Below are 25,305 nucleotides of genomic sequence, written 5' to 3' on the forward strand. Positions count from 1 at the left end.
AAGAAGTGACACCCAAAGCCCCATTTCTAAAGGGGAACCGTCCATATTAAACATATGTCATCTCAACACCTTCACACTAGGCAGCATAGGTGGATCTCCTTACAATAAAGCACTATTAACCGTTCAACTGCAGAAAAGGCTCCATATTAACAGTGAGTGCGATCCTCCTTATTACTTATCCATATTTCGCATGCTGAGGAACAAACAAGTCATGAATACACGCTCACGGGTACAAAACGATTCGGCTCGGATAACGGGACAAAACACACGAACCCGCATGAAACAACAAAATACACGGCGGCGCATCTGCATTACATCCTACAATAGTTCATTTGATTTTGCATCTACCGGAGTAAATATCAGGTCACCAAAAGGCAATGACCCATACTGCTTTCGCGTATGTGTACAAATATTACATCGCATTGGAACAGTGCACCCTGAAACAAATCAAGAACGCAAATATGCACAAATCACATCGGCACCTACAAAGTGCTTCTGAAACCGCGGAAGAAAAAATGTCTCGGCTCCAAAAACACATGTCACTCCTTATTCCAAATACCGGTCCCAATCACAGAAACATCGGTATCCACTATGACAATTCACAGTAACAATGCACGTGACATCTGTCTTGCCACACTATTAATTATAGATGAATGTACAATGGCATCCAGTCACTTACTCAACACCACTGATAAACTTCTACAAACGTTGATGAATACGAATATTCCCTTTGCGGGAAAGGTACTTTTATTAGGAGGAGATTTTAGACAGTGCTTAACTATTACTCCACTTACAATGCGCTCAGCTATTGTTCAGTCCACCTTAAAATACGCGGACAATTGGCATTGCGTTGATGAATAATAATATTCCCTTTGGAGTAAAGGTACTTTTATTAGGAGTAGATTTTAGACAGTGCTTACCTATTGCTCCACATACCATGCGCTCAGCTATTATTCAGTCCACCTTAAAATACACGACGACGTCATATAAACAATACGAGACCGAACTACAATACATATACAGGCGCGAGACCTAATTGGTGATAATACGAAGAAACGAACAGTCCGCATATTAACAGTGAGTTCGATCCTACTTATTACTTATCCATATTCCTAACGATAAAGATCAAACAAGTCATCAATTCACGATCACGGATACAAAACTAGACGGCTCGAGTAACAGGACCACAAACACGAACCCGCATCAAACAAAAAAAATCACCTCGGCGCGCTTCTAAAACCGCGGAACAAAAAATGTTACGCGAACAATTGGCTTTGCTTTCTAAAGATACACTTGGTACAAAACATGTGATTTCCAGATCCCGAATATAACAATTGGTTATTACAACTAGAACATTGTACACTCACCAATACAGATGGACTTCACCCAGATATTATTACAATTCCTCAACCCTTCATCTGCGACAACTTACTTACGGAGATATTTGGAACAGCGGTCTCATTAGACCAAATGCCCCTTTTAACACAACGCACTATATTATGTCCAAAAAATATTAATGTTGATCACATTAATAACCAGGTCATTTCATTACTTCCTGGAGAGGCACGGCTCTTTCTAAGCTCTGACAAAGTTGACTCTGATGACGACAATGAACATCTGAATTTCCCCTTAGAATATTTGAACACTATTAACCCAGCCGGATTACCACAACACAATCTTAACCTTAAAAACGGAACAATAATCATGCTATTAAGAAACCTTAACACTAAACAGGGTTTATGCAATGGCACACGTTTAGTCGTCAACACCATGACACACAATGTTATTCAAGCGACAGTTCTTACAGGATCACATGCTAACAATACTGTTCTCATTCCTAGAATTGACCTTACGAGTTCTGACCTAGAATTACCTTTTACATTGAAACGCCGACACTTCCCCATTAAACCTCCATTTGCCATGACCATCAACAAATCACAAGGACAAACCATGGACAAGGTTGGCATCTACCTCTCTGAGCCCATTTTTGGACATGGACAACTTTATGTTGCCTTCTCACGTGTTCGACGTTCATCTGACGTTAAAGTTAAAGTTATAAATGCTCCATGCCAAGGAAGACTCATTCAAGGACAGGACACCATCTTTACTACTAATGTTGTGTGCAAAGAAATATTCCAATAAACCATTACTCTGTGCCAAACACTGTATTTTTTGCTTTCTATATGCATCATCCACACCTACACACTATTCTATATCTAATTCATACATCTCACTCTTTGTCATGCCCCAACGCCAGGGGTTGGCGAGCGAAGCGAGCAGGGGGCGGAGCCCCCTAGTAATATATAGTCAGGTCTAAAAGTATTTGCACAGACACACAATTTTCATAATTTTGGATCTGTAGGATGTGGTAAGAGAGGACAGAAAGATATGGAAGAAGATGATCCGCTGTGGCAACCCGTAACGGGAGCAGCCGAAAAAAGAAGAAGAAGAAAAGAAGAAGAAGAAGAATAACACCACAATGGATTTGAAACAAAGCAATCAATATGTGATTGAAGTATAGACTTTCAGCTTTAATGCAAGGGGTTTAACAAAAAATATTGTATGGGCTTTTGTAAAGATGGACCTTTTTATACATGGTTCCCCTATTTTCAGAGGCTCAAAAGTATTTGGACAAACTATCATAATCATAATGATCATTTTCAATATTTGGTTTAAAATCTTTTACAGTCAATGACTGCCTGAAGTCTGGAACACATGGCCTTCTCCAAATGCTGGGATTCCACCCTAGTGATACTTTGCTAGGCCTTTACTGCAGCTGTCGTACAGCTGCTGCTTGTTTGTTGGACTTTCTGCCATTAGTTTTGTCTTCAGCAAGTGAAATGCATGTCCAATTAGGTTGAGGTCAAATGACTGATTTGGCCATTGAAGAATATTCCAGTACTTTGCGTTGAAAAGCACTTGGTTTGCTTTCGCAGTATGTTCTAGCTCATTGTTCATCTGTACTGTTAAGAGTTGTACTGTCTGTTTTGCAGCATTTGGCTGAATCTGAGCAGATAGTATAGTCCTGTACAAATCAGAATTCATCCTGCTATTTCTGCCAGCAGTCATATCATCAATAAACACTAGTGACTGACTTCCATTTTCAGCCATGCATGATCATGCCATAAAAAAGCTTCCACCATGTTTCATATATGCTGAGGTATTCATTAGATGATGACCGGTTTCTTTTCTTTCCAACATTCTGGTATATACTGATTTTAGTTTACTTTGTCCAAAGAAAATTGTTCCAGAACAGGGCAGGCTTTTAAAAATGTTTTCTGGCAAAGTCTAATCTGTCCTCCCTATGCTTGAGGTTTACCAGTGTTTTGCCCCTTGTGGTAAACCCTCTGTCTTTACTTTCATGAAGATTTCTCTTGATTGTAGACTTTGGCAATGACAGGACTACCTCCTGGAGAGTGTTCTTGTTTTGGTTAAATGTTGTGAAGGGTTTTTTTTTTCCCCACCAAGGACAGAATTCTTCAGTCATCCAAAACAGTTGTCTTCTGTGGTTTTCCAGACCTTCACCAATATGTTCCTTCTTTTTAAGAATGTAACAAATGGTTGATTTGATGACAATCTCTCACAAAGTGTTTGTTTTGTTTTCTCAGCCTAATGATGGGCTGTTTTTTCTTGCATGGGCAGCTCTTTGGACCTCATATTGGGAGTTTACAGCTTCCAAATGCAAATTATATATTTGGAATCTACCCCAGACCCTTTTCCTGCTTAATAGTAAATGAAATAATGAAATAACTGCTCTCACCTGGCTATGAAACAGCTTGTCAGTCAAATGTCCATATACAGGAAAACGGGGCAGGGGTGTGGTTTCGGCTATGCAGAAAAATGACTGTCATTCCTAAACGGTTCATACAATATTTTTGGTAAACTCCTTAAATTATGCGATTGAAGTGTAGACTTTAAACTTTAATGATTGCTTTATTTCAAATCCATTTCAAAATACTTCTGGACCTGACACATTTATATATGTGTAAAGTGCTGATCATTGTGAATAAGCAAATGATTTGGATTTATTATTCCTAGATTAGTTATTTCTTTCTGTGTAAAGGATGGTCTATTTTCAGAGAAGACTGAAACAATACTTTCCAGACACCAAATGTAAAAAAAAAAAAACAAACTTTAGATTTATGTACTATTTCTGGACTCAAAAGTATAATATTATGGGGGAGCATTTTACAGCTTTAATTTAATTTAAAGTAACATCTATCTTTAATACTAGTGAAAAGTCAAGCAAAATGACACCTTTTATTGGCTAACTAAAAAGATTACAATATGCAAGCTTTCGAGGCAACTCAGGCCCCTTCTTCAGGTACTGCCAGAAAGATTTAACTTTACAGGCCACATGGGCTGGAAAAAGGAAAAAAATAGTAACACTGCAAATGTCAAAAACAAAAAGACTAACACTGTTGTCAAAAACAAAATGATAAGCAATTATGAAGTTGAAAGAAGCACAGAAGTCAGTCCATTTAACAAAACCCACAATCTTGGATGCCACATAGCATGCAGCACCAGCTTATAAAGTTTCATATAGGTGAATTCATAAGGCCATTGTATTAACAGAGCTTCAAAATGGCAGTGCCCATTAAAAAGAAAAAAAAAAAAAAACAGGCAGTGCAGTAAGTAAAACAAAACAATGACAAAATTCCAAATCAGTCCAGAGGAAATTTATAATAAAAACATCTATAACGTAAGACTCCCCGATGTTCAAATTCTCCAAAAAACATAACAGTATAAATTTTTTTTTTTCTTTAAAGCAGGAAAAAAAATTGCTTCCCGATTCTAACATCTACTGTCCCACACAGAGACACAGTGAGGACGCTTTCCAAAGCCTTAAGAACAAGGGTGTTGACAAACTTCCAAAGAATTACTCAGAGATACAAATACAATTTTTCAGTCTAAGAAGGATCATCTCATCTACTTCCTGGTTAAATTTTAACTGATGTATATTCTGTGCTTCTTTGAGTAACACAGTGCTTAAAGAAGTCCTTTCATATCTCTGGTGAACTGATTTCAGATCTCAGCCCTGTGACTGAAACTGACATGATTTCTCTGTGCCTGTATTTCCTATTGCATATATTTTGGGTTAATTGGTGACTCTGCATTGTATGAATGAGTGCTGGTGTGTTTATTCAGTTTACCCAATGCTAGACTGGAGCCCCGTACAGTTTACTTGACATGGATCTGATACTACCTAGTCAATACATTTCATAAGTTTCACAAATGGCAAGACAGACAGAGCATTGAGTATCCCTTTTTATTTGTTTTCTTAATGTCAGATAGTCAATTGCAAGGGTGACAAATGACATGAAATATGCTATAACTCTAACAGTACTACTCCTTGGTAGGCAAATCCAGCACTTTACCCACAGCTACCCAACATATTTAAAGAATCTGCAAGATTGATTTCTGGGTTTGCTGCTGAATACATTTGCTACACCCAGGGGAGAAGAGACAGAAAACCAAAGACTGAAAGATGTTGTTGGTCAGATATTCCCCATTATGGGCTACCACAAATTTGTGAGCTCCCAACACCCACACTAACACATTAAACGGACTCAATAGGGCCAGTGCACTTTATCAGCCTTATTTTTGAAAAGTCCCCAAGAAATATAAAGCCAAGTTTAAAAAAAAAAAAAAATTAAACACAGCTATAGCATACACATCATTCAAACTACTGCCAAGTTACATCATTAAAATGGCACCTGTCAAGAGGTGGAATATATTAAACGACAAATAAACAGCTCTTGAAGGGGATGTGTTAGAAGCAGGATAAATGGGCAAGCATAATGATCCGTGAAACTTTGGCAAGGGCCAAATTATATTACTTAGAAGACTAGTACAGAGCATCTCAAAAACAGCAGGTGTTGTGGACTGCTGCCCGTATGTAGTTTTTAGTAGGACAACCGGTGAACTAGCGACAAGATCAGGGGAGCCCAAGGATCATCGATGTGTGTGGGGAGTGAAGGCTAGCCCATCTAGTTCAATCTGACAGAAGATCTAGTGTATCACAAACTTCTGAAAAACAATGCTGGCCATGAGAGAAAGCTATCAGAACACACAATGCATTGCAGCTTGCTGCATATGGGCCTGCATAGCTTTAGACCTGTCAGAGTGCCCATGTTGACCTCTTTCCAATGCTGCAACTACAGTAGTCACATGAGTCTTAGGACTATACCATGGAACAATGGAAGAAAGTGGTCTGGTCTGATGAATCACATTTTTTTATATCATGTATACGGCTGGGTGCATGTGCACCTGGAGAAGAGATGATAGCAGGATGCACTATGGCAAGAAGGCAAGCCGGCTGAGGCAGTGCTCTGGGCAATGTTCTGCTGGGAAACCTTAGGTCCTGCCATTCATGTGGATGTTACTTTGACATGACCACCTACCTTAAAATTGTTAGAGACCACGTAAACTCCTTCATAGCAACCGTATTACCAGATGGCAGCGGTCTCTGTAGCAAGATAATGTGCCCTGTCACGCTGCAAAAATTGTTCAGGAATGGTATGAGGAACATAACAAAACGTTCAAGGTATTGACCTGGCCTCAGAGATTTACCACATCTCAATCCAACTGAGCACCTGTGGGATGTGATGGAGAAACCAGTCCGATTCATGGGTGCTACACCCTCTCAACCTACAGGACTTGAAGAATTTGCTGCTAATGTATTCATGCTGGATACCACAGGGCACCTTCAGAGGTCTTTTGGAGTACATGCCTTGAAGGGTCACAGCTGTTATGGCAACACGAGGAGAACCTACACAATATTAGGCAGGTTCACTGTAATGTTGTGGCTGATCTGAGTTATTAAAGTACTAAGGAAATCCACTCAAAATATTAATTAGAACTAATTATAAAAATCAAGTTACTCAATTCAATTTGTGTATCTATATTAGCTGTGTGTATATATATATATATATATATATATATATATATATATATATATATATATATATACAGTAATCCCTCCTCCATCGTGGGGGTTGCGTTCCAGAGCCACCCGCGAAATAAGAAAATCCGCAAAGTAGAAACCATATGTTTATATGGTTATTTTTATATTGTCATGCTTGGGTCACAGATTTGCGCAGAAACACAGGAGGTTGTAGAGAGACAGGAACGTTATTCAAACACTGCAAACAAACATTTGTCTCTTTTTCAAAAGTTTAAACTGTGCTCCATGACAAGACAGAGATGACAGTTCTGTCTCACAATTAAAAGAATGCAAACATATCTTCCTCTTCAAAGGAAACAGAGAGGAAAGCAAACAAATCAATAGGGCTGTTTGGCTTTTAAGTATGCGAAGCACCGCCGGTACAAAGCTGTTGAAGGCGGCAGCTTACACCCCCTCCGTCAGGAGCAGGGAGGGAGGGAGGGAGGGAGAGGGAGGGAGAGGGAGAGAGAGAGAGAGAGAGAGAGAGAGAGACAGAGAAAAACAAAGTCAAAAATCAATACGTGCCCTTTGAGCTTTTAAGTATGCGAAGCACCGTGCAGCATGTCGCTTCACGAAGCAGCTGCACACAGAAGGTAGCAACGTGAAGATAATCTTTCAGCATTTTTAGACGAGCGTCCGTATCGTCTAGGTGTGCGAACAGCCCTCCTGCTCACACCCCCTACATGAGGATCAGAGAAAGTCAGCGCAAGAGAGAGAGAGAGAAAGTAAGTTGGGTAGCTTCTCAGCCATCTGCCAATAGCGTCCCTTGTATGAAATCAACTGGGCAAACCAACTGAGGAAGCATGTACCAGAAATTAAAAGACCCATTGTCCTCAGAAATCCGCGAACCAGCAAAAAATCCACGATATATATTCAAATATGCTTACATATAAAATCCGCGATAGAGTGAAGCCGCGAAAGGCGAAGCGCGATATAGCGAGGGATCACTGTGTATATATATATTTTTTTGTAGTTTTTTGTTTTCCTTTTCATGCCAATATGTGCAAATCTTATTGCCACAGAAAAGATACATATGGATTTATTTTTAAAAAAAACATTTGAGTGTATTTTTTGTAAAGAAAAGTTTTGTTAAATGAAAAAAAAAGAGGAAAGGAAATGTAAGATAAAAATAGAAATCAAAGGCGCCTTTCTGTTTGTCGTAACAGGATGTTGAAGACATAGAAATCTTTGAAAATAAGACAAATTTGTTCATTTTACAAGACAGGTGAAAAGCAAGAGTGTCTTTAATCATCAAATACTGACCACTGAGGTCAACTGAATTGTAAAAGAGCAAGTTTACAAAGAAAAACTAATGAAGACACTGATCAAAGTCTGAGTAGGTAATAAATAGCAGGTGTTTCAAACCTTGCAGCCCAGCAATTCCAGCCAGGTTTAGGCTCATGTCTTTCACAGGCAGATCTCCTGCTGTTTCATCAGCTACAGCTGACATGGCTTAATCTGTTACGAGTAAAAAAAGCATAAAAAAGTTAAACAATGGCAGAATGCAAAAGACATTTTTAATCTGTTTATGAAAAATTAATCTTTGCGACTTTCATTTATGTTTCCAAAATAATTCTTAAAGAGAACCTGGGCCTTTTTAAACATGAAAAACTTACACACTTACTGCATAATGCATAAATTTAATGAAGAACTTAAATGACAAAAAAGCAACAATAATATAGGGATGATTTAATTTATCCCAAAGCTTAAAAAAAACAAAAGGATTAATAAACAAGGGGTCAATAAAAATATGTTTTCTAGGCTCATGATAAATATACAGGTACAGTAGTGAAAAACACTGAAGTTCCCAAGTAAAAGAAGTACAATGGAGCCTCACACTATTTCATGTCTACCATTTTTTCTCCAAGATTTACAAAATGCTCCATTTTTTGAATTCAGAATGTTATACATCATCTTCTACTAATAAAAAACTGAACTGTTTATTTATATCCTATTTAATTTTATCAGCCCTTTGCTCCACTTATGGTACTAAAGATATATGCAAGTGGTTTTGTAAAAAGACATGTTAAGCACATAGCCTTTATAATGAAAGAACATGTAAAAAGCCCCACTTTTTAATTTCATCCTTGAATGCAACAAAATATTCACCTTAACACACTTCTGAAACACAGTCTAAGGTTAGGAGCCCAATATCAGCATTTAAATATTTATAAAAATAACTTAGTGAGTAATCTATTTATCCATCAGTTTTGGAGCCTGCCTATCTAGTTAAATGTTAACTAAGGGTGGATAAACAGTTTGATTTAAAATGTGGAATGTGACCGGAAAAAATGCATGCTGTTATTCGAAAAGACACAAATACGGTGCTTCAGAATTGTTCAGGATGCATGACACAAAAGAATAACACAAATGCTGGGTGCTGTCAGTGTAAGACAGTTAACTGGCATTAATTTCAAGTTTAATAGGAAAGATAAATAAGACAAAATAAGTAACAAAAATGTCATTATTAAATGTAACATATATTAAAAAAAAAATTACAATCAAACATGTTCAGAAAAATAAGTTAGAAATCTCCTGGGTTACTTTTGATGTACTAAACAAAGACTCAGAAGTAATACAACTGGTAATAAACTTCTCATTTGTTTGGCTTATGGAGATCCATTTTCTTTTGCTTGACCTTATGTAACAGCTTTTGTTAGTAGTATGAAACATATTCTATACTATACCTGACAAAAAATAACTTTAGGTTCTGTGATTTACAGCAATAACACACAGATGTTTTGTTCAGCTTTGTGAAGTAAATGATAGCTGGATTAAAGTCCCAAGCACCTGCTTAACATCTGTCAGTCAGTCATTTTCCAACTCGCTATATCCTAAGACAGGGTCACGGGGGTCTGCTGGAGCCAATCCCAGCCAACACAGGGCGCAAGGCAGGAACAAACCCCGGGCAGGGCGCCAGCCCACTGTAGGGCACACATGTACACACACACACACACCAAGCACACACTAGGGACAATTTAGGATTGTCAATGCACCTAACCTGCATGTCTTTGGACTGTGGAGGAAACCGGAGCACCCGGAGGAAACCCACGCAGGGAGGACTGAGTATTTATAAATTATATAGAAAGATTGTTTTGGGGGACTACCAGAAAACTGTGTGCTGTAGATGGCAGTATAGAAGGTACACTACCATGATTCTGTGATCTATGCATATTTTTCTGGATTTACAAAAAATAATATTCAATTTATTTATTAGTTTTGGTTAAAGAGACACAGATGAAAGAAGAACAGCGGTATCATATTTTAAATGGTAAGGTAAATTTTCTGTTTTCCACCTTTTGATCATGTTAATACATTCAACCTAATTATTCCATTTACCTCACCTAAGATCTTTATATTTTATCCACTACTCAAACAGGAGCTTAATGTTTTAGTGCTATCTGGCCTTGGGAAACGCTAAATAAAAGTATAATATTCTAAATCTATACTTTGAAATTTGATAACATCTTTGTAAAATACTAAGCACAAATCTATGAAGTTTGCATAATGAGCACCCGATTCTACAAATTGCTTAGAATTGTAGTATTAGTCCAGGTGCAGTTTCGCTTAAAAGGTATGACAATTAGGGATGCACCGATACCGAAACGGGTATCTGGTATCGGCCTCGATACCACATTTTCTAAAGTACTCGTACTCGTTAAAAGTCCCCCGATACCGGGGACCGATACCACGGTCTGAGAAATGTCTATGTTTGAGTGGCGTGTAAGGGGTTAATCACAGGCACCGAGTGCCCGCCCCCAGGCTCCGGCTGCAGCTCAGAACGGGGAGAAGGCGAGGCGAGACATGTCAGCCGTGTGGAACTATTTCAAAGTGAATGAAGACGACAAAACAAAGGCGGACTGCAAATTGTGCTCAGCGAAATTGTCCAGAGGAGGCTCAAAAGGTAGCGCATTTAACACAAGTAATTTAATCAAGCACCTAAAATCCCAACACGACAACGAGTACAAAGAGTTTACCCACGCTTCTAAACCAACACAACCCACGCTGCAGCAAACTCTTGCAAGACGAGAGAAAATGTCCAGAGACAATCCACGTGCTGTGAAAATAACACAGGCAATTATCGAGTACATTGCATTGAGTGACCAGCCACTCTCGGAGGTAGAAAATGTGGGATTCCTGCGTCTCCTCCATGTTCTGGAGCCCAGATATGATGTCCCAAGCCGCCGCTACATGACTGACACGGAGCTGCCTAAACTACACAACTCCGTGAAAAAACATATCCACAGCCTACTGCAAGCCTCCTCTGCGTTTAGTTTCACCACGGATATTTGGACAAGCAGTGTTAGCCCCGTGTCGCTAATTAGCCTAACCTCCCAGTGGATAGACGAGAGTTTCTTGTTTTTTTTGTTAAATTATATGACTAAAGCTGTTACCTGTAAATTTAAATCATGTTTTTATTAAGTACTCAGTATCGGCAAGTACTCGGTATCGGCGAGTACTGAAATGCAAGTACTCGTACTCGTTTTCCAAAAAAGTGGTATCGGTGCATCCCTAATGACAATCATCCATGTCAATAGTGGCCCGCTTTATATGCATGATATTTAAATGCAAAGAGGTTAGATTGTCTACTGTTAGAAATTACCCATGTATAAACATTTAAACAATTGATTGAATTTCACACATTTTACTGCAGATACTGCATAGATCTAGGTCACAAGCTAAAAATTAGCAAATGAAGGATCCCACAATGGTGTTAATAAATTTAGCATCAATATATTCCTGCATCTTAAATTAACAGTAAAAATATGTCAGCTGTTTAAAGTTCCAGTACAACCTTCACTTCCATGCTGAATTAATGAATGCAATTGGATACGATTGGAGGTTGTATTTCATCTAGATAATTACATTTATATTACAAGTTTACTTGTAATAAATCAAAATTTATCTGGGACCTGATCACAAAAAAGTTTCAAAGTGTGTAATTGCATAAAAGCAAATTAAAAGTGTACATTTTACTATGTTTATCAGTTACTAATTAATACATTAAGAAATTCATGAAGAAAAAAGTTAAGGCAGGCATGTGTTTAAAATTGTATTAGAAACATTAGGCAGCATCATGTTCTGTACTATTACCCTGTATTCTATAATTGCTTATTTAATGAGTGAAATAAAAACATGTAAAAGTGAAAGATACAACTACTATACTTTTAAGGCAGGAAGTAACAAAAACCGCTCATATTTACAAAGTATGTTCTTGTTTACACACAAGATTAGGGATTTTGCCGTAACATTAATAACTAAATTTATTTCTGTTACGCAAAATAATCTTGATCACAAATTCAAATCCATTGGCTCCAGCAGACCCCCGTGACCCTATAGTTAGGATATAGTGGGTTGGACAATGGATGGATGGACAAATTCAAATCCAGCACAATACGTGTACCTAAGATCTGCAAAGAGGGTAACTGGTTGCCTATGTCTTCAATGAAAAAAAAATTGTAACACACACAAGTATTTTCAGCAAAAGTTTAATTTCTGCTAGGCAAGTTTTACTATGTTACAAACTCGAAGAACTTTTAGCTGTTTTCAAATTATTATTAGCATTTTGATACAGCAAATCTGACTAACAGCATGATAAATGGCTAACAAAATGAAACAGAATGTAAAGCAAGATTGTTTTCAGAGTGCACATGGACATGTGAATGTTAAATAACAGTTAATTAACCACCTTTAGAAAACTTGGTATCAAATTATAGAATTTCCTTTTGTTGAGAATATATCATTTTATAATTTCCAAATTAACTGTACTGTACTTACAGAAATATCTCTCTATTATAATAAAAAAAAATCCTGGGATAGGATGAGACTTTTTAACCTGGGACGAGATGTGACTTTTTCAGTGAGATACTTTCACGTCCCACGAGATGAGACTTTTTGCCAAGAGATTTAACCACACCCGTCACTGGAAATAAAAGACAAAGAGTAGATGACAAAGTAGGACGTCGTAAAGAATTCAAAAACATTGGTGCAATACACATGCACAGCAGGCTAGAGATAATGAAAGTACTAAAATTTGCTAGTCTCAAAAAAATTATAGTAAAGATCGCATTAGCACAAACAAACAAAAATTATTACTCGGTGAAATAACGGAACAGCGAAAACAGATTGAATATATTGGATTTAAACTTTAAGTCTGAGACTTGTAGATCATCTAATTTGTGTTGCCATCAGGGAAAAGTAGTGTTTCTTCCCAATGAAGAGGCATATCCACGAGAATTAAAAGATTTGTTGTTTGGTGAAAGTGAAATCCACATACGCAAGCGGCAGAGACACAAAGTGGCTGGTGTGTAGCGCAGGCTGGGGGGGTTGGCGAGTGAAGTGAGCAGGGGGCAAAGCCCCTTAGTCTCATTAAATTTAAATTCATATTACATCAATAGATTTGTTATAGTACTTAAAGTTTGGACATACAAGATGAATAAAAGCCTGCTATTGTATTTATGATGGACTGGTGCCCTGTCCAGGGTTTGTTCCTGACTTGTGTCCTATGCTAGCTGGCATAGGCTCCTGCAGACCCTGTAACCCTGTTCAGGACTAAGTTGGTTAGAAGAATGACTGACTGTTATAACTATTAAATTAATGAAATGTGTAACAGGGTTGTAACACTGACACAAAAAAAAAAAACTTTGAAAACCCTGTGAAAATTTCATTTTAAAAAGGCACTGAAAATTATTGCATGAATTTGCAACGTTGTAGCTAAGTACAAGTCCACACAGTCTGCTCCTATTGTATTGACAAGACAATAGATCAAAATATTAACAGCACTATATAGTTCATCAGACTTAGCTTTATTTTCTGTTTGTAGCCAGCTCTTAGGAAATGCCTGCAGTAAATACCAAACCTTGACAAAGAGTACTTTATCAAAAAAAAATTCATTGTAATATGGATGAGAATTATGTATACACACTAACCTGCCTAAATAAATGTAATATTAAATTTTAAAAGGCCGATACAAAATTTTCTAAAAATGTTATCAAAAATCTGAATTACTGATTCTGAAATAGTATTCAATGATTCGACTGACACACTTTGTACAGGTATCCCTGAGCCCTGCTACACTCTCTTCCAATGTTTCCTTGTAGGCAGTTTCCAATGTAATTTGGATATTTTTGAAAAGTTTTTATTAGAAGAAAAAATGTGTCATTTCCTGAAACAAAATATGTTTTAGCTATTTAAAGATATAAAATGATTAAATATAACCATGTCCTATTTCATAAAAGTTAGCTATAAACGAACACCCCTTTCCACCAAATTATTGTAAATGTCTTCCTACTCTGTAGTCTTTAAGAGAAAGTCAGAGCCTGCATTTACTGTGCAGCTGTATGTTACGTGCTGTCCTTAAAGGGACACAACACTTTCCCAATCCTGAATTTCCACAGATAAACTTTGCCATCTTTGAGAAAGTGCATCTGGTGACTAGCTGACAAAATGTTATTGTATTTAGGTGATGAAATTAGATTAGATGAACTTTCAGAACATATGGTGGACTCAGAATAAAAACTTCATCACTGTCACTGGCACACTCTACATTTGAGAAGCAGACTCTGTTCCTATATATTGCTTCACCCATCCTACAGAATCACTTCTAGGTCAAGAATCTTTTGAGTCAAACAAGTTCTTCATAAAGCCAAGTGTCAATTCAGGCTTTTGACTTGTGATCCACTCTTCCCTTACTGATGAAAAAGAGGTACAGTACATACATTTTTTCATTTGAGGTATATACCCCTAACATCGCAATCCACCCTTTTCTGAGAGGACAAAAAAAACTCAGATAAGGAGTTTTAATCCTTATCCCCATTTGGCAATACATTTTTGCACTGGAGACAATAACTGACAAGGTACAATAAGAAGTAAATAGAAAGCTTTGTCCAATGACTTAGCTTCTGCCTTACCACTACTACCACTGTGGTCACTATACTGATCCACTGGTCAGTTTTACAGCTGTCTCCACCCTGACTCGTGAACATCAGTTTAAGTATTTACATACCAACCGTTACACAGTCTGTATCAAAATGGCACCTGCCTTTGACAAAAGATCATTCAGATGATGACAACATCATCCAAAAATAAACCGCAACTCTCTAGTGTTCGAACTGGGTACTCCAAAAGTCCGCTGTGCCATCCTATCTTGTCTATTACCGTTATGTCAAGACAGGAATTATCAAACATCCTGATAAAGTCTTGTACTTCAACAATTTGTATCATATAGCCCTCTTTTTATAATACAGTAGAGTAGTTACTGCTGTGTGTTCTCTCAGGTTTTAAAACTTTCAGTTTTTTACACAGGTTCAGCAATATCTGAGTACAAACAAAATGGGCAACATTCTAACGAAGTACTTTAACTTTACTAATACAGTATGAGCCTGCACAGAACATTTTCATTTGCTGAGACACCCCATTCAGTGGACACAATCTAATCTAAGTATAGGGGTTTTTGCGGTACTGTATGAAGAAACAAACATGTGAAGTGTTATATGAAAAGCTCTGCCTTTAGTTTGCAATCAATTACATAAACGTAACAATCACTACATTATAATTCTAAATTACAAATGGATATTTCGACTCATTACTATAGCTCCTTCATTTTATTTCATTTCAATTACTTACCTCTGCCCTGAGAAATTAAAAAAAAAAAAACCTTCTCTAACTTTCCCCAGCGACCGTTGCTATAACACAACAAAACCATCTCCGTTTTCCTGCTTCCGTTTCAAAATGCGCCTGAGTGAGTCGGTTGTAAACGAAATGTATCTCGGGAGTTGTAGTGTTCACCGCGCTGTACGCAGGCTTTTCTTAACTCTCTTCTTTGCAATGCATTTTGGGAATTGAAGTTTATACATTACGCCTCGACCCTTAGAGTTAATAACCTCTTGCTTACATGTGACTACAAATACCATTATCATATTTGATCAATAAAGTAGTGAAAATAGGCGGGGATTTAAACAACAGGAAGTAAGAAATATAAAACGGCAGCATGAAGAGATCCGAACGTGCCGAGCAAGACAGGGCAAAAGAAATTAAGGTATACGTACTTGAATTTTTATTTACTTGTTGAAAGTGCAAAACAAAACAAAAGTAAAAAGTATATATACATCGCATTTTAATATTTATCAAATATAACAGTTAATTAACGTATTTATTTATTCTGCGGATCTTTTATACATATATACGGTATGTTTAATGGTTTTTGCAAAAAAATTCCAGTTTTAACGTTGAGCACAGTACATTTAGAACTAGATTAGCAGCGACGACAGGTTCAGAACCAGTTGTTGATCACTGCCTTTAAGAAGTGCCTAAACATCAGCAGACTGAGTGCAATGCATACGGCCAAGAAAAGATTCTTGAAAGCAAGACATAAGAAATGGCGTAGGTTTTTTTTTTTTAATCTTTCACATTATTTTATTTATTTAGTTATAACCATTCAAATGATAGTTTGAAAAATAGATGCAGATTATGCATCTTATTGTGGAAAAATGGCTTCTAACAGGAAGATGAACACATCTCTGTACATTTCTGATTTTAAAATTATTTTGCAGGAGAACATTCTGAATAGTTTAGAATAGAACCAGATGGCTTTCATCCAAAACAGTGAACTAAAACAGTGCCTATAAGAGTGTGACAGTGAATACTTCATCAGGTGATTTAGAAAACATGCAAACCATGAATCCAGTTGATGATTAAACTGGCCATAAGGTACCAATGTACATTCTTATAAAGTAAGCAATGCTTTAAGGAGTATTTTCAGTACAACTGGAAAAATTACCAGCTTTCTGATGTCTTAATTAAACCTGACCAAAATGTCAGTGCTCAAAATCTTGCTATTGCTGAATAGCATGTGTAATATTATTAAAGACTTGCTACTGGCCTTTTCTTGTCATTGCATTGTCTGCATACATTTACATACATTTTGTGACCTGTTAATTTCTGCTTTTGGATGTCAAAAATGTAAAGATGTTAAAGGTAATCGGCAAGCAACAATTGTGAAATATGCTTGTAGAACGTATCTGAAAGGAATGCAGAATGCTGAAATGTTGATTGGGACAAAGTAGAGAAGTTCTGTTAGGTGAGTGACAAATTGTGTACAGACAGACGTGAAGGTAAAATAATGGTAGCAAGATTAAGAGATGCAAGTAAGAAATTCTGGGAGCTGTCCAGCGTTATTACTTACAAAGAAATCTTTCCTGTATTGGAGGGAAAGTTTTATGAGAGCTGTGTGAGCATGTGGGGAGTATTATTATTTATAGGACTGATGCATGGCGGCTGAATTTGGAACAGTTCTGAAAAGAATGTAAATACAAATTATCAGGTGAGTGTATGTAATGTCACAGTGATAGATATGAATGATGAGTTTAAGAGAAGGATTTTGTGTGCAGGCAATTACTGTTGTGCTGAGGAAAAGCAGACTATGATGGTTTGGGAATGTGGAGCGGAAGGCAAAAGATAATCAAGGAAACTAGGTGCCCCAAGATGGAGTTGAAAATGGTGATGCCTTCAGGGAAGCCAAAGAAGGTTGTTGGAGTTGGTGGTGGATGATATAAGAATGGACTTTGTCTTACAGAGTGGATAGACCATGAAGAGCTGAGGAAACTGGCTAACCTTTGAAAAATTGGAGAATGGATTTTAACCTGCTAGTGATGATAATTACTGTATATCAATTATTGCTTAATGTCTTTGTTTTTACCAACAAACTCTTACTCAGTTTGTTTTGTTTAAAAAGTCTAAAAGGCAAGAACTTTACTTATGGTCATCCATGCTATTAAATGGTTCTTTCTTAAGTTTATATGTGTTATTAATTAATCACTAAATAAAGTTATTTATGTGATAATTATTTGTGACACAAAACATTAAGATTTAAGCCGACCTATAGAACATTTTTCTTGTTGCACAATATTGGATTTCACTCACTGTCTTGTCTACGTACAATTCATAGGATTGTTGTTGTCTTAGGCACTTCTTTTTAGCCACAGCTCCAGTTAGTTGTGTCCACAAGTAAGTTCTTGAACAAGGCCCATTCAAACTTCATGCCCTGAAAGAATCTTCAAAAGTGTAAACTGAACTTATCCCAAGCGGGGCACCCTCATATACCAATTATTTGCGTGACATTACGTTTGACCCCTAACCTTCAATTTCCATGTGGTGAGCCTACATACTTACTTTTTGCATTACTGAAACTTTTGCATTTGAAAATTTTGTCAGATATTTTATAGGTTGCAGTAGTTTGTGGAGTATTTTCTGAGAGAGCGAGAGAGACACAGATATTTGATGCATCTTTCACTTGAAATTTAACATACAGCAGAATAACCTTAAAAAAAAAAAAGCAAGCCAAGCCAATATTATATATCTGGAAACATTTCATTTAAAATTACTTTGGAATGGCATAAGATTAATAACTATAAATCTTCCATATGCTTACTATTACATCAGACTCCATGGTTGCAATTCACAATTGAATTAAAGTTTGTAAGGAGCAAATGTTTAAATATGAAAGGAATAGACTTGAAGAATCCTTGTATTACTAATGAACTATTATATATACTGTACATATTGTGGGCTGCTTCTGAGTGGAAAACAAGTATTTATTGTAACAGTAGGAGGCGTTATCGCTCCCTTGAACCCTCAGGTACCTTGCCAAACACCAGGTAGAAGTCCAATTATTATTGTTTTTATTATAATAACGTAAACCAAGCACCCTCCACTCTACTATACTCATAAACCCTATACAATACAATCAATAACCAACAATCCTCCACTCCCAGACGCGTTGCCACCCTTCCTCCCAGCTCAGCTCACTCGTCTGGGGTTTCTCATAGTCTTTTATAGTCCATGACCCGGAAGTGCTCCTGAACCCCCTGTCCACGTGACTTCTTCGTACTTCCGGGTTGGATAAAACTCTCCTTCTTCATCCCGGAAGCACGTCATTTCCTCTGTCGCTGTGACTATGACGTACTTCCGGGTTATAGTGCACATGCAAATCCTTGAGCCTCCCTGCAGCGTCCTCTGGTGGGCCCCACGGTATCCAGCAGGGTTGGGAGTAGAAACTCCATTGTCCAGGATTCCCTGCTGGTCTTTGGGGCACTTCCATGCTACAGGGAGGGCTCCATCTGATGGCCTGGGGGTACTGGCCAGGATGAACAGCTGGCCATCTCCCATATTATATTTTATGTCCGAATAAAAAATGAATATGTTTACAAGGAAATGTTGCATATTTGATGATTCATTTGATAAATAAACATGTTCCTAACACACAAATGAATATACCATTTTATTTACAACTTTCTGAATATTATTTTACAGAAATATTACATTTTCAAATATACCCAGGTAGGACCCAGGGTTTAAGAATGTGTTAGTTAAAAAAAGAATCAAAACAAATAAATTAAAAAGAAATGCTGATACAGTACTTTATTCATTGAATAAGCTAGCAATGTAACTATGATTTTTGTGGAAAAAGTAAAAAGTGGTCTCAACTTCCACTGTGTTAACAAATATACACTACCTATAAAATGTATTCAGCTCTTTGGAAATACTCACATTTTATTAAACATTTTTGAATCATGATGGATTTAATTTGACTTTGGACACTGATCAGGAAAAAAAAATCTTTAATGTCAAAGTGAAAATATTTTTCTGTAAAGTAGTGTAAATTAATTGCAAATATGAAACACAAAAGTATTTGGTTGCATGAATATTTCCCCCTTCAGTCCTTTGATAGCCTTAAATCTGTGTGCACCAGTCTTTCTCTGTCAACTTTCCATATCTGGACACTGCAATTTTTCCTCATTCTTTGCAAAACTGCTCAGGCTCTGTCAGGTTGTGTGGGGATTTTAAATGAACAGCAATTTTAAGCCCAGCCACAAATTCTTAGTTGGACAGACTTATATACTGTGACTAAGCCACCCCAGGATGTTACCAGTGTTGTTTTTAAGCCATTCCATAAAGCTTTAGCTTTATGCTTGGGGTCGTATCTTGCTGAAAAACAAACCAAGATTCCCCTGTATTTTGCAGCATTTATTTTTCCCTCTACCCTCATAAGCCTTCCAGAGTTTTCTGCAGAGAAGCATCCCCCAAAGCATTAAGCTACCACCACCATGTTTCACGGTGGGAAAGTTTTTTGACAGTGTGCAGACTTCAAACACGGTGTTTAGTCTGATGGCCAACAATTTCAGTTTTGGTCAAATCAGACCATAAAACTTTCTTCCAGTTGACTTCAGAGTCTCCCATTTGCCTTCTGCCGAGATGTTTTTCTAACATTGGCTTTCTCTTTGCCACTCTTCCATAATGCTGTGACTGGTTAAACTCCCAGGAAGAGATGTATGCACAGTTTCTGTAATCATAGCCATTGTAGATTGTATCTCCTTCTGAGTTGTCATAGCTCTTTTTCTTGCACGGTCACTTTTTTGGACTGTCTGCTTTGGCAAATTTACAGCAGTGCCAGACTTCTTCTGTTTGTTATTGATTGATTTAACTGGATTTCAAGGAATATTCAATGACTTGGATATTTAATATTTTGTTATCTCCAAACTCTGTCTTATGCTTTTAAATGAGGTGGTTTTCAGTGAGTTCATAGATTTGCTTGGTGTGATCTTTTGTCTTCATTTTGTAGGTTAGGCCATGATACTGACTCACCGTGAGCTGGACCTTGCAGATAAGGTGCATTTATAGTACAAGCGAGGTCAAACCTTGCATCAAAACAGCTAAGAGATAGTATGGCAAGAAAATCTACAGTCACTTTCAGGACACTAGAGACACATGTGGCAGATAATTCAAGCAAACACTGATTCATCCTCCCTGATGTTCTAAATAACTTCTCTGCATAGTTTGATGCTCTAAATGATATACCTGCGAGGAGGTCTATCCCTCCTCAGGAAGAACAGGTACTGTGTTTGTCCACTGCTGACATGAAAAGAACTTTGTTGAATGTAAACCCACGCAAAGCTGCTGGACTAGACAACATACCTGGCCAAGTGCTCAGGTAATGGGCAAACCAGCTGATGGGTATCTTTATCGACATCTTCAACATTTCCCTGAGTCAGGCAGTCATCCCCAACTGCATCAAAACCACCACCATCATACACCTGTGTCAAAGAATTTCTATGTCTTCTGCGTACTTGACTGTCAACTTGTAGCGGACACACTTGTTACCATGAAGTGCTTCGAGAGGCTAATCTTGGGCCACTTGAAAGCAGGACTTCCCAAAACACATGTCCCTGTCCAGTTTGCCTATTGGCCAAACCGTTCCACTGAAGGTGCAGTATCATCTAGTTTTCATCTGTCCTTGTCCCATCTGGAGAAAAGAGACAATTATGGTAAAATGCTTTGCATTGACTTTAGTTCAGCCTTCAGTACCATCATCCCTCAGTAGCTCATAGGAAATAACACTTTCCTATGCCAATGGATTATGGACTTCCTAACAGAGCAATAGATAGTCTGCTTCAGAAACACCATATCCAATACCATCATGCTGAACACTGGTGCCCCCAGGGCTGTGTAATCCATCAAATTCTGTTTACTATGCTGACTCATCATTGTACGTCTTCTTATGTAACATCATCATTAAGTGTGCAAATGACTCAGTTGTGGTGGGTCTCATTAGCAGTAGGGACAAGTTCACTTAGAGAATTGAGATGTGATGATTGGCAGACTGGTATAAGTGCAAATATCTGTCTCAATGTGTACAAGATGATCAGTAACTTCAGGAAGGCTATGCTATCCATACCCCCACTGCACATCAAAAGCAATGTAGTGGAATTGCTCAAGAGCACCATATTACTTTGTATGCACTTGACAGCTGACCTTACTTGGTCAATAGTGTCACCTCCATAGCCAAGAAGGTGCAGCAGTGACTCCACTTCCTTCGGCAGCTGAAAAAGGCAAGCCTACCTCCCCCCATTCTCACAATATGGGGCACCATCGATAGTGTTCTGACCAGCTGCATCACTGTTTGGTTTGGGAATTGCATTGTCTCTGAATGTAAGGTCCTACAACAGATAGTGACAGCAGGAAAGATCATTGGTACCTCTCTCTCCTCCATTAAAGACAGCTTTATAAAGAATTGCATCCACAAAGCCTATAGCATTGTGAAGGGCTGCTCCCAGGCCTCTTATGGTCTCTTTGTCCCAATTCCATCTGACAGAAGGTACTGCAGCAACTGGACCAGTTCTGCCAGGTTCTACAACAGCTTCTGCTTTGGCTATCTGGACTCTGAACTCTGTGCTGTTCCTCTGCCCTTAGATCTGCACCTAGTAGCTTACTTATATGCAGTATTTTTGTTACACTTGTTACTACTGTTTTATTCTTATCATTAGTTGTTGTTATTTATTTATTTATTAATTTATTATCTCTTTCAAATTATTATTATTGATTCATTTACCTACTATTTGTTTGTTTATTACCTATCTTGCACTTGTCCTGTGTTTATGTTTATGTTGCATTGTGGTTCTTGGGAACATTATTTCATGCCACTGTATGCTGCAATACTGTGTATGGATGGTATGACAATAAAACCACTTACACAGTTTAGACTGGGGGTCTCCAACCTTTTTTCCCCCTGAGAGCTACTTTTACAAATGAAAATGGCCGAGAGCTACTCATGGTTTCTAGCGTTTATTCTCATAGCTTATTTCAACACAAACAAACTGAATAAACTTGTTTTGCCTGAACAGTTACAAAATGTTGGTGTCCACTACTCACATTTTGCATTAAAACATCACAGAAAATATTTAGTTCACCTGCAAGTGCATTTTGTAAGTCTGTATGCATTTCCTAGTGTATCTCACACCATGCAATTAAAACATGAATGCTGTCAAAACAAAACAATGCAATTACAAATACACAGATATTACTTATTCATTTGTCATTTTGTTACATGTCACTGTTTCACTTCACAAGAGTATTCATATGTCCAGTTGCATGTATGATGTGTTTTTTAGTTAGTCAGATGACTGGCACTGCATGGAGTCAACAAGAGAGGTGTATGGTGGAGTGCAGCCACTTAGGTTCACTCTTATGGAGTCATTTAAATGTTCATCTCTCAGTCTTGTTCTGAACTTTGATTTCATGACATTCATGTCAGAAAAGGCAGACTCACAGAGGTGTGTAGACCCAAATAAAGCAGACATTTTCAGAGCTGCTTGGTGAAGATTCTTATAGTTATCTGGCTCTACTAAGCTCCAGAAATGCTGAGAATGCTGTTGAGACTTTAACTGGACATTATTTTGAAGGTTTACTAATATTGTACATAATATATAAAATCCAATGTCTGTATGTCTTTCCACTTTTCATGAGAGAACTACTTAAGGGATTTAGATTGTGTTTTTTTCTATAATTTGCTTGAACATTCCGGTTGATTTTGCGACTTCTCTCATCACGCTAAGTATCATATTTCGCTTGCAGGACCGATTTATTCGTGCTCAATCCGAGACAGAGGCTGTGGGCCGAGGGGAGGGGAAAGTGTGGCGTCAGGAATGTGGAACCGGGTGGGGCCCTCCTCAGTTATGCGCCAGCATCTGTTTATTAACCCTTTGGTGAGCTATTTGGAAAGGGGCTGCTCGCAAGCGACGTGTTGGGAGACCCCTGGCTTAGACAAATAGTCTAAAGATGGCTGGATGGATGGATGCTTTGTCAAGCTGCAATAATGACAATACATTCATTATGTAAATTATGTCAGGTCAGGTTGAGGAGCATGCACTGGTACAGCACATTGCCGCACCCACCACACTATGAAACAACTTCGGATCCTGGTTGGCAACCTCCCCATGCAGACATGTGGTCTAGTCCCACTTCCCAGAAATGACTACCTGTCTGCCGCAGCCAGGTGTTACGTGGGTTTCCGCTTGGCCTGGTCCAGCCTCTCTGCTCCTTAACAATGAGGATCTTATGACCTGGATCACCCTCAAAGAATCACACCATCTGGCTGTAAGTACTGTAAGTGACACTCTCTCACAATGCAGATAATGTGCCTAACTTAGGTAACTCCATGAGGAACTACTCATTTGACACAAAGTCAAACCTAAGTACCCAAGGATTCACTGAAGAGACACAGTACCGAAGGATTCGAGTCTTCATCTCAGGTCACTGGATAGCGTCCATGTGTTGCAACCATATAGCAAAACAGGAATCATCAGGACCTTTGTCATTTTGCAAAGATATCGGGAGTGCCACACATTTCTTTTCAGTTACCTCATGACCCTCCATGCTCTGTTAATTTGTCTACTGACTTCATAGGAAGAGTCACCAGAGACATGAATGTCACTGCAGAGGTAAATAAACCTCTCCACAAGGTCGATATTCTGTCTGTACAGACGGACACACTGCTGATGGCTGTGCTCAAAAGGTCCTTAAAGGCCTGGATCTTGTTTTTTATCCAGGACACTCGCAAGCCCAGACACTGTGATTCCTTGCTCAGACTCTCAAGAGCCCCATTCGGAGCCTCCATTAAATCTATGAAGATCACAGCATCATCGGCAAAGTCAAGATCAGTGAATCTTTCTTCACCAACAGATGCCCCCCGACCCTGACCAACACCCAGTCCATGCAAGCACATAGAGTATAGCATAGAGTAGGAGTAATAACACAGCGGTTCCCAAACTGTGGTTTGGAGCCTTTTCAGGTGGTATGCATCGCGGTCCCTGAAATTTAATTTATCTGTGCAAAACCCTTTATGACAAGCCTGTTGTGAGCAAAAACCAATGAAACTGTTTACACACAATAATACGTGGATTCCCAAATTTAGTGTGGTGTGAAATTTCGTCATCTGAATAAATAAAACCTATTATTCGAATCAGTATTTAGTTCATTTAACGCTACCATAATTCCATTTTGCGGAAGTCAACTTCTACTTCTTCACTGTTTGAGCTTTTGGTCACTAGATGAAAGCACAACGCCAACACTATTTAGTCTTCGGTAACTCTGCCTTACAGAAACCGCTCGCGTTTGTTGTTATACATGCACTGCCGCTACATAGTTGTACTAACATAAATTAATTCAATATTGTAGTCAGTGTCATGAATTTGCTGTATATTACCGAATTAATCATTCATTGCAGTACTTGCTTTTTAATTTTTTTGTTAAAAATTCGGGTGGTATGCAACGCAACTCACTTAACCTCAGGTGGTACTTGACGTCCAAAAGTTTGGGAACCCCTGTAATAACACACCCCGGATGAACCCCAGAATCAACTGGGAAAAACACAGAGGATCTGCTTCCATTCTGCATAGCATTCACAGTACCAGTGTACAGGCCGGCCATGATATCCAGCAACTTTGTGGGATCCCCCGAAGTCTCAGGATGTCCCACAGGGAAACTTGATCAAATGAGTCCAACATTTTACGAAAAACGACAAAGGC

General features: G+C 38.1%; 2 protein-coding genes across 2 annotated transcripts in view; one reads left to right on the plus strand and one right to left on the minus strand.

Annotated features, from left to right (window-relative positions):
• Positions 1 to 13,012, minus strand: part of rpgrip1l (RPGRIP1 like) — a 209,977-nt gene extending 196,965 nt beyond the window's left edge. The window contains exons 1-2 of the mRNA XM_051931527.1: positions 12,725 to 13,012; positions 8,312 to 8,404 (exon numbers count right to left, since the gene is read on the minus strand). Of these exons, the coding sequence (XP_051787487.1) occupies positions 8,312 to 8,396 (85 nt within the window). The 5' untranslated portion in view covers positions 8,397 to 8,404; positions 12,725 to 13,012. The remainder of the gene's footprint in view (positions 1 to 8,311; positions 8,405 to 12,724) is intronic.
• Positions 13,013 to 15,805: 2,793 nt separating this feature from the next.
• The window catches only part of fto (FTO alpha-ketoglutarate dependent dioxygenase), a 383,462-nt gene continuing 373,962 nt past the window's right edge, over positions 15,806 to 25,305 (plus strand). Inside the window, exon 1 of the mRNA XM_028809313.2 lies at positions 15,806 to 15,983. Within this exon, the coding sequence (XP_028665146.1) occupies positions 15,936 to 15,983 (48 nt within the window). The 5' untranslated portion in view covers positions 15,806 to 15,935. The remainder of the gene's footprint in view (positions 15,984 to 25,305) is intronic.

Source organism: Erpetoichthys calabaricus, chromosome 9 (assembly GCF_900747795.2).
Source record: "Erpetoichthys calabaricus chromosome 9, fErpCal1.3, whole genome shotgun sequence".
Classification (NCBI taxonomy): domain Eukaryota; kingdom Metazoa; phylum Chordata; class Cladistia; order Polypteriformes; family Polypteridae; genus Erpetoichthys; species Erpetoichthys calabaricus.